We start from the raw sequence: 10243 nt of genomic DNA on the forward strand, positions 1-10243 counted from the left end.
AAATCAGCTAAATAATAAAACAAATTGCCACTAGGGTTATTAGTGCATGTTCCAGACTATTCCAGTGCAAGCATTTCTTCGTGTCAGAATGGCCGAGCGGTCTAAGGCGCCAGACTCAAGGGTTATATCCTTCTCAGATGATGAGGTTTCTGGTCTCCGAATGGAGGCGTGGGTTCAAATCCCACTTCTGACAATGTGTTTTAGATTTTCGAAATAAAAAAATACCTTACATATACGATTTAATGACTTAAACAATATAGCCTGTGTGTGAAATTAGACAAATATCAATGATCACTAAACGAGCGATGTTTAAAATATAAATAAAATCTGTTTTTGAGACAATTTTGAATCTATTAGGCTAGGCTAAGTTTACAAGAAAAAAAGTCTGTAGAGTAAAATATGGAATTATAATCATATTTTATAATTACAAGGCTATCTTCTCCTTGTCATAATTGCCGAGGGACTTGGGATCAAATCCCACTTCTGACAAGAGTCTTTTAGAGTGACAGAACAGGACTCAAAATTAAAACAAGGTTTATTCACGCGGTGCGTCGTGAGCTAGAGCAATGTAAAATCCACAACAGATTTCTAGCTGTCACGTCTCACGGTCACGATTTATATTTAAAATATTTTAGATTAGTCAGTGATCGTGCTTGATATGCACCACCATACGAATAAGCAGTCTGGTTTCAGGCATTTTAGCGGCAGATCACCGGAATTAGATATTGAATTTATTAACGAATCCTCACACACATTATTGTTAAAGAAGTAAAACTTAAGACGAAAAACACAGAAACGACCACATCGATTCAATTATAGATTGCTTTAGTCTCGTGTCGAAAGACAGTCAGAACTGTGAGAATTATCGATTGCTTTAGTCTGGCGAATTGGGACAGTTTCTGTTCCTGACGTTTATTGTGCAGCTCGACTTTTGGTGTAAAATATTAAATAATGGCACAGCCTCCACCAAAACCATGGGAAAGGCGAATCCCTGGAACCATAACTGGACCAGTAAACTATCGGTTCGTAATAAACCGTCTTATTTTGGCCAGCAGCATGTCCAAAAGACGGAGTGTTGGAACGCTAGCAAACCTATTAGCTCTCAAGCAAATATAAAATCTACATTTGACGTAGTGGTATTTTTGTTGTAAACATAAAAAGTAGGTGCATTCGTTTGGTGTTACAGCGATTCTGAACAAAGTTCTGTATGGTTGTATTGACAAGTATACTTTTGTTGTTAAGTTAACTTACGTAAACTTAATGTTTGGCTCGTACTCGAGCATGTCAATAAGTGTTTGCATGTGAGTGTCAAAGTTCACACATACTGTGTTCAGTCTTTTACTTTTAAATAGAGAATATTTGACAACTTTTAACTATGTTTTATTATTAGTGCTTTTCTAAAGATATGCCATTTCTTTTGAATGTTTTTATTTTCTTATATCTAGCTCTACTGACTTTGGATCAGCATCACATAGTGGGCCATCAATGTCTGGTCCTCCACTTCTAACACGTGTGGCACCACCAATCCCTCCAAGATCCGTCCAACAGGCATACCGCCCTACATACAGCTCATTGCCCTCCTCATATAGCCCTTATGGAAGCTCCATGTATGGAGGGGGTTACAGCCCCTACAGCTACAGTGGTTATGCAGTTGGAGGTGGCCTGGGTTATAACCGTTATAACTTAGGGGACGAGGTCCCACCCAGCCGTTTTGTCCAGCAGGCGGAGGAGAGCAGCCGCGGAGCGTTTCAGTCCATTGAGAGCATTGTCCACGCCTTCTCGTCGGTCAGCATGATGATGGACGCTACTTTCTCTGCTGTCTATAACAGCTTTCGCGCTGTTCTGGATGTGGCCAATCACTTCTCCCGCTTACGCATACATTTCACAAAAGTGCTGTCTGCTTTCGCCCTGGTTAGGACCCTTAGATACCTATATCGCAGGCTGCAGAGGCTGCTGGGATTACGTCAGGATTCAGAGGTGGATGATTTGTGGGCTGACAGTGCGGCCTCCTCTGTGGTGTCTGCTTCCGGAACCAGAGGTGCAGGGATTGATGACCCCAGAGTGAATTCAGTCAAATCATGGCCCATTTTCTTGTTTTTTGCTGTCGTTCTTGGAGGGCCGTATTTGATCTGGAGGCTTTTGAGGTCTGCTGAGGGTCCTGAGGAAAATGGTGAGACATTCCCTTCATGTTCAGTCTGTTCTCATTCCAGTCTTAAACCTCACCGAATCTTCTCACTTTTTATTGGTCTGACATGAGTCCGGTTTTATTCAATACCTATCACTTCTGTTTCTATTTTGGCTTTAACGTAGGACCATGGGACTGTTAATGAGAATGATTTACTCTACTGTTCAAAAATCGGGGTCAGTAAGGGGTCAGTAAGATTTTTTTTTTAAATAAATTGGTAACACTTAAAGTGCCCCTATTATGCTATTTTAAAGGCAGTTTAATTTTCTCGTAATATACATTGCACATCACCACAACGACTTGGCAGATGAATCAGTCTCTCTAAAATGCGTCCTTTCCGAGAGCCTGCTCTGCTCTGATTGGCCAGACACCCCAGTCTGTTGTGATTGGTCTACCGCATAGAGCGTATTTCGGAAGCTAAATGCCCATTACCATAACTGAACTTCAATTCCGTCCGAAGGCTTCCTAAAGCTCAGCGATTGTACACCCTGCAAAGACAGTAACTACGACGTCTATTTTACCATATCAATCCGAGCGGAAGTCCGATGATGAAACATTGGAAGAACTAGTTCAACCCGAACCTCCATCGCAAAAAAGACTTGATCAGGACGTTTCTCAGTGATATGCTGATATCATTTTGATAGAAATTATGAGATGTTTGAACTGTAATTCCTCACCATCAGCATTAACAAGTGTATGTTCATCAACAAACCAATGTTTATATTTCTAATTTTTCGGTGGACATGCAGGAACTGTATTAACTGTACCAATAACGGTGCATACGTTAGCCGAGCACTAACGTGAATGACTGATGCAGCGATTAAAGTTCTCCGTCGCTACGACGGATTTCCGTTAATTGCAGAGAGTCTATGACGGATTTCCGTCAATTGCAGGGTTCCCGTCTGTCCTTATGTTCCTTAATGTCCTAAATTCACTTTTCATAATTTTAAGGCCGTAAATAGGCTTTCATTTCTCAAATAGTGTGATAAATGTCTTAGTTTTAGTTTGAATAGGTCTTAAATTAAAGCTGCAGTAGGGAGTTTTGAGAAAATGTTGACTTAGCCTGAAAATTTGAACAAGCACAACTTACAGGTCCAACCCCCTTGCTCTCTGCTGCGCTACAGCCCTCCCTCCACAGCTCCTCCCCCACAGCGGAGCCTGCCGTGAACGCGCAGGCTAGTAAGCAGGACCATCGATGACGGCGGATTATAAACAGTTATGGAACATTCACTAATAGGGACGAAACATCAACAATATGCTTTACATTGACTATGGCCTGCCCATACATTGACTACAAACTTGGTCCTCGAATCATTATGTATTTTGCAATACATGTAAATTTATAACGTTGCACTCTTTCTATAAGATATAAATAGTAAGATAACGTTAAAGGATTAGTTCACTTTTTAAAAAACTTTTGCTGATAATTTACTCACCCCCATGTCATCCAAGATGTCCATGTCTTTCTTTCTTCAGTCGAAAAGAAATTAAGGTTTTTGATGAAAACATTCCAGGCTTTTTCTCCATATAATGGACTTCAATAGGACACAAACGTTTCAAGGACCAAATGACAGTTTCAGCGCAGCTTCAAAGGGCTTTAAACGATACCAGACGATGAATAAGGGTCTTATCTAGCGAAACGATCGGTCATTTCAAAAATAAATAAAAAACTTTAAGTTTTATAAGCACAAATGCTCGCCTTGCTCTGTTCTGTGATGCACGTTCGTGATCCTGTTCGAACTCGTTCATCAAAATGAACAAATTTTTTTTGGCGAGTCATTTCGTTCGTTGAATGAACGAAATGACTCGAAAAAAGATTCGTTCCTTTTTGGATGAACGAGTTCGAACAGGAAATTCACGAACGACGGTACTCGCTCGTTCTGTGCAAGAGAGGGGTGATCAGCGCGTACATGAGCGTGATTGACACTCCTCCTGGCTCTGATTGGTTGTTTCTGACCGGGAGCGGTGTATTTCTGCAAATGGCAATAGGTCCACCGGGAGGAGCCAGAGAAGTTTGATTTTTTCACAGATTATCTGTCTCATATTCTACTGTCAGGACATAATGACAGTTTTAACAAATATTTGTTTACAAAAGTTACCTACTGGAGCTTTAAGGAAAGACGAGGTGTATTCACCCTACTGAGGGGAATGTGATAAAGCCTGGATTTGAGCGAAAGCACATCCTCTCTCCACTCTAACATTCTGTAATCACTTTGCTTATGGGCCAGTCCGGGTTTTCAATTCCCGCTCACGGAAAAACTGCTCCGTGTTCACTCAGTTAATCTTTTTGGATAAGTGCATGTCAGGGTACAGCTGGTTTGCTGCGGTCCGAATCGGAGCGCGTTTGTTCCCAGCGCCCCCCGCAGCGTTGATCTGGTTTCACACTCAACTTGATTCTATCCAACCCTGGTGCGTTTGCGTGCATATTACACCATCGCAAACGTGCACTGGCGCATGATAGAAAACAGAACGCCGTTTCTCAATACGAGTAGGCCTACGCATACTTCGGACTTGCCAAGTTCGACTCAGGAGAACGAACTCCCGAGGACGAGAGGACGCGAGTACGTTTATTCTGCAAATGGAACATCGGCGTTCTTGATCGCGTCACTCAGCCCGCTCTGGCTACTCCGGTTATCTCTTTATGTATATTTTAGACAACAATAAAACGAAATATGGTATAAAATACAACTCTGCCTCTTTTCATCAACAATAAAATGAAATATATATAAAACACCTCTTTTCATTTATAAATGAACATATTATCATAAACAAACATATTAATGGCCACACAAATGTGGTTCAGGCAATGCACATTGATATCTTCACTGCATATATTTCTAACAACAAGAAATATAAAACACAACCCTGCTTATTTTTGTTTTCATTTCAAAAATATGAAACATTATTAATCATTAAAACTGACATTTAACAAACAGAGACAGGGTTGTATCGTTTTATTTTATTATGCATGTACACATACAGTAAAGAGAATGCATAGTAAAATATATATAAAGAACATTTTATATATTTTAGAATATATAACATTACACAACCCTGTCTCTTTTTGTTAAATGTCAGCTTTAATGATCAATAATATCCAGTATAAAAGTATAAGTAGCCTAATAGGTAGGCTATAAGAAGCTATGCAATGAGAAATAAATCAAACAATTCGGTCAAACATAAGTCAGCTCTCTAATAGGGTACAAAGTTAAATAGCCTAAATATATAAAGTTATGAAACTTCACTTTGCCCTCAGCCAAAGGGATTTGCCATGGAACAAACTATATATTAATATAGTTTAGCATTGTTTGGTCTTATAAGATAAATAAAAACATGCACTGAAAAGTTATGTAGATGGTTGATAATTTGTCAAGCTAATTTTTTCATAGATTAAAATAGCTTTTAAAATACGCAAACTGGCAATATTAAAGAGGTTTAAAACATCTCCCCTTAAAACGCTATTGGTCTCGACTATTTAAATAAAGTTCAAGGAATATGACTTGGCCTGAAAAAAAATTCAGTCAGAAGAATTTTTTTCACTTTAATCCCTGCTGATGTAACATTAAAGTTTACAAAACAAATCTTGCTCCATCCTTTATCTTTACTTAAAGTAGTAAGAACTACTGACATCTGCATTAATAGAAAGTTTTAGGTAATAGTGGCCCACAGCTAGGCCTACTTAGCAAAAGTATTTCAGTAAGACAGTAATAGACAGCTGCAGTAATAAACGAGTTAGCCGGTTAGCCAAACTGTCACAATATAAAACACAAAGCTACGTATTTTGAACACCCAGAGGAAAATATATACAACAACAATTAATCATACTAACAGGTTGTGATTCTGAGGAGCAAGCTGGTCCAAATAAACTGGATACTGACCCATATTTCAAGAGCAAGCGTTTTGCGAATACTGCGTTGAACTCTGAGTTTTGAGTAGCAGTCTCTGTAAATTGACGCGTTTGAGGGCGGATCAAGTTGTTTGCAGGACAACGTACAACATAGGTGGACATTATGTAAATGTATTTTCTAGTGACGTAGAACCGTCACGCTGTGGGATTCAAATTACAAACGACTCGTTTAGGCAGTTCTGAGTAGATTCTTTCTTTATGGAGACAATAACTTAAATAATGTATCGCGCACTTTCGACTCTACAACTTAGCAGAACGTTTATAATATTCACAAACAGCTATATTACACAGTGGATGAAAGTGAATATTCGAAAAACCATAATGGGGCACTTTAAGGTGTAATTTGTTAACATTAGTTAATGTAGAAACTAACATGAACTTACAATGAGCAATACATTTGTTACAGTATATATTAATCGTTAATGTTAGTTAATACAAATCCAGCTGTTCATTGTTTGTTCATGTTAGTTCAGTGCTGTATTAACTATTAACAAATACAACATTTAATTTTAATAATGTATTAGTAAATGTTGAATTAACATCAACTAAGATTAATAGATGTTGTGGAAGGATTGTTCATTCTTAGTTTGTTAAATAAAGAGTTAACTCATTTTAACTAATGAAACCTTATTGTAAAGTGTTACCAATAAATTAATAATTTTATTCAGAAAGGATGCAATAAATTGGTCAAAAAAGTGACAGTATATTGTACCACTAAACAAACATCACTGAAAGAAACTCCTGCACTTCTCAGTTAGGCTTAGACTTGTCACTGAATTTGTTGCAGGACTGAGTCATTCTATCACTGTGCATACATCAGCACCTTATACAAATATTTTCTGCTCTACAGTAAATGCACGGCTCAACAATAAGGATTTTTTTTACTGGCCCATTCAAAATAATCACTGGCCCTGCCACAAAAACGTAATAAATGAGTAAATTATGAAAAATGTTAAATAAAACTGCATAAATTAAATAAAGATAAAATGTTATTAAAGGTACAAAACCGACAACTGTCCCAGGTGTCTTTCATGATGACCCCAGGCTGTCAGGCAACCTTTATTGTTTAGCCCTCAAACATGTTTGTATGTAGTTTTTTTTTTTTTTTTTTTTTTGGTATGTGTCTGAAAAAGCAGCTTTATATGTAGTCGTGTCTATATTTTTGTGCTTAATATAAGATATGTTCTGTTTTTCAGCCACTAACTGGGCAAGTGGGGAGGATGACCATGTAGTAGCACGAGCCGAGTATGACTTCACAGCTTCGTCTGAGGAAGAGATCTCTCTACAGGCTGGAGACATGCTTAATCTTGCCCCTAAAGGTAAGAACAAGAACAAGACACATTCTTAACATAATCTGAACAGAAGTGTACTTCAACACTTTAACACACGCAAACACACTCTCTAGATAATCCAATGGGAAAATTTAAATAAAACACAAATCCTTTTTACACAGCAACTCATCAACAATGTAATGTTTTAAATTTGACCGATGTCAAGCATATACACTTTGTATCATGTACATTTTGTTCTAGGCATTGTCTTACAGTTTGTACTCAATGTATTTCACTCTTATTTGCAGAACATCAGCCCAGGGTGCGTGGCTGGCTGTTAGCCAGTGTGGATGGGCAGATCACTGGCCTCGTCCCTGCCAACTACGTTAAAGTGTTGGGCCGGAGGAGAGGCAGAAAGCATGCAGAATTAGAGAGGATGGCACAGGCCCAGCAGGCGGCACAGAACCTTCCAGCACCTCAAACTGCACTGGCTACAGCTTCTCTTCCCAACTCCAGGCTGGCTGTCCCTACCACGTCACATCCAGATGATCTGCTGGAGTCTGTTTACGGGGAGACACAAGGCCTTCATGCTACTCTGGAGGTGCAACCTTCCACAAATAATAACAGTGATACTGTAGTGATCACCTCTGAAAAGATGGACTTGTAAATAATCTGTGTGTGTGTGTATTGGTGGGAGCTAAGAGTGTATGCTTGATTAGAATGTATCACCCTCTATATAAATTGGTCCAACAGCTTTTTTAGCTGTTGGACCAATCAGGAGAGGAACAAATGAAAAATGAAGGTATTGAAAGGGAGGTGAATAGTCCTATACCTTTATAATGTATCATTTGAACTGCATAATTTCACAAATTTCAGTAGACTTTTAGGCTCAAAGCCATTACAAATGTTTTTTTTTTCCTATAACAAAAATGGTGGATATTTCAACATTATAGTTTGTAAGTTTGTGTTAATAAGACCCATTAATTTATTTAGAAGAATAATGGATACAATTTGTAATGATATGCTTGCTTTAAGCATAAAATGTTACAAATATGTTGTCATTCATGTATACACTGTTAATGCATCTGATTAGTTTAACTTGTGAGTTCTTATATCAATCTGAATTTGTAATAGAGTTTTTCTTGTGAATTTCATTATGGGAATTTTCTCCAATGTAAGAGTTTTAGATTTCTGTTCATCTTTCTTCAATGTTGTGAATATTTAATAGTTTCTTTTTAAGCTGTTGTATCAAGGATTAGTTTGTGCATTTTTCTGTGTTTTCAGGCTAGTTTGTTTTCTCATAAAGCTACTCAGTATGTAATTATGTAAATACAAGCAATTATTTTGCCAGTAAATATATATATCCTGTCATTTTCAGTTGTATAATAGTTCCAACATTTCTAAGATTACAGAATTACTGATTGACATTCAGCTGGTTAAGAAATTGCATTTGGAAATAAATAAAAAGAAGTAATAAAAATGTGTAACACGATACACAATCGGTTTCTCTACTGTTCAAAAGTATGGGGTTGGTCATTTTTAGATGTGTTATAAAGGAGTCTCTTGTGGTCACCAAGGCTCTATTTACTAGTACATAAATACAGTAATATTGTGAAATATTATAATTTAAAACAACTGATTTCTATTTTAATAATTTATTAAATATTTTATTCATGTGATGGCAAAACTGAATTTTCAGCATCGTTTCGTCAGTCTTGAGTGTCACATGATCCTTCAGAAATGATTCTAATTTGCTGCTCAAGAAACATTTCTTATTATGTTCAATGATGAAAACAGTTGTGCTGCTTAATATTTTTTTTCAGATTTCTTTGATGAAAGTTCAAAAGATCAGAATTTATGTTAAAAAGAAATCATAATAACCTCATAATGCAACATAATAAATGTCTTTATTGTCACTTTTGATCAATTCAATATGTCCATGCTGAGTAAAAGTATTAATTAAAGAAATATGGCAAGCCGTTTTAGCTTAAATTGTACCCAGCCTTACTCATCGTAACTGCCTTTTTACTGGTAACAATTCAATTAGAGAGCTTTACAATTCTCAATTGAATTGATTACTAGTACTACTAGTAGTACTACTATTGATTACTTGTTACTAGTAAGAATGCAATAAGAGAGCTCTCTAATTGTAACTCTTACTAGTAAGAATTCAATTGTAGAGCTCTCTAATTGTAATTCTTACTAGTATCAATTACAATTAGAGAGCTCTCAAATTGAATTAAAGAGCTCTGCAATTGTATTCTTACTAGTAAGAATTGAATTAGAGAGCTATCTAATTCAGTTGTTACTAGTAAGAATGCATTTGCAGAGCTCTCTAATTCAATTACAGAGCTCTGTAATTATACATATCTTTAAATCGTTTTTTTACTAGTAAGAATTGAATTAAAGAGCTCTGTAATTGCATTCTTACTAGTAAGAATTGGATTAGAGAGCTCTCCAATTGAATTCTTACTAGTAAAAATGCAATTACGACGAGTAAGGCTGGGTCCAATTTAAGCTAAAATGGCCATAATGAAAACATACTAACCCCAAACTTTCAAATGGTAGTGTAGCCTATACCAGTTAAATCCATGGTTATGGCTGCACACTATGGTTATTAAATCAGGAGACTGTATTGCACAATAATTTAGACTTTGATGTGCCCCACAGTTGTACTGAACAATATCTTTCTGTCTAAAAATAAGCCTTTAGTCAGTCAGAATATCTACAGTTCTACATTTCTTTCAGAAATCTAACTGATCTGATTAAAGAGAGTAAATGAATTTGTGTTTCTCTGGGGCCCATATTAAAAACAGAATCCGATCAATCAAATAGAATGTTGGGGCTGTCGCCTGGCAACGGGGACGCCGGCGCGCACCT

At 37.1% G+C, this 10243-nt stretch overlaps 1 protein-coding gene and 1 non-coding gene across 2 annotated transcripts; both read left to right on the forward strand.

Moving 5' to 3' along the window:
* Positions 1-82: 82 nt before the first annotated feature.
* Positions 83-193, forward strand: trnal-caa (transfer RNA leucine (anticodon CAA)). The gene is made up of 2 exons: positions 83-120; positions 148-193. It is a non-coding gene; the product is annotated as a tRNA-Leu (tRNA).
* A 461-nt stretch (positions 194-654) lies between these two features.
* pex13 (peroxisomal biogenesis factor 13) lies at positions 655-8855 on the forward strand. Its single transcript, XM_077239497.1, has 4 exons — positions 655-1022; positions 1446-2170; positions 7289-7411; positions 7672-8855. Exons 1-4 carry the CDS (start codon positions 952-954, stop codon positions 8028-8030), a joined length of 1278 nt encoding a protein of 425 aa, XP_077095612.1. The 5' UTR covers positions 655-951; the 3' UTR covers positions 8031-8855.
* Positions 8856-10243: the final 1388 nt, after the last annotated feature.

This window comes from Siphateles boraxobius, unplaced genomic scaffold (assembly GCF_051911475.1).
Source record: "Siphateles boraxobius isolate OS27281-9 unplaced genomic scaffold, OSU_SipBor_1 22, whole genome shotgun sequence".
Taxonomy (NCBI): Eukaryota; Metazoa; Chordata; class Actinopteri; order Cypriniformes; family Leuciscidae; genus Siphateles; species Siphateles boraxobius.